This window comes from Loa loa (genome assembly GCF_000183805.2).
Source record: "Loa loa unplaced genomic scaffold supercont3.274, whole genome shotgun sequence".
NCBI classification, from domain to species: domain Eukaryota; kingdom Metazoa; phylum Nematoda; class Chromadorea; order Rhabditida; family Onchocercidae; genus Loa; species Loa loa.
In genome coordinates this window covers 39959-40539 of record NW_018108454.1, presented here as the reverse complement: position 1 = coordinate 40539, position 581 = coordinate 39959, and the positions used below count along the sequence as shown (strand labels likewise).

The 581-nt window shown below is 31.8% G+C and overlaps 1 protein-coding gene across 1 annotated transcript; it reads left to right on the top strand.

Moving 5' to 3' along the window:
• Positions 1-236: 236 nt before the first annotated feature.
• LOAG_15058 (hypothetical protein) lies at positions 237-581 on the top strand (the record flags this gene model as incomplete). The annotated part of the gene is made up of 1 exon (XM_003150549.1): positions 237-581. A coding segment is annotated over one exon (345 nt), but the record flags the coding sequence as incomplete, so codon positions are not given.

Below are 581 nucleotides of genomic sequence, written 5' to 3'. Positions count from 1 at the left end.
GGTAGTTTTAATTAGTATCATATATATATATATATATATATATATATAGAAAAGATAACTATTATAAAATATTTCATTATCAATGATAAATAAATGCAATTGATGGATTACTAAGTTTTAGCGGAATTTTTCTGGTCATTTTAATATTACAAACATACACACACAGACAGACAGACAGACACACAGACACACACATACACACACACACATTACACACCTCATACATGTACATACAGGCACATACATACATGTACACACACACATGCATACACATACGCACACCTACATGCACACATGCATACGCACAGATACACACATATATGTGCAAATGCACACATACACACATACGCATACATACATATATACATACACATATACAGATACCATACACACATACGTCCATAGACACATGCACAGACATACATATATACATACACATACACACATACACACACATACACATATACATACATACATGCACACAAGCAGGCACGCATATACACATATATGTACACACACATACATACATGCACTCATTACATTTATCAAATATTTTATTGTATGTAAATAGTATGGCATAA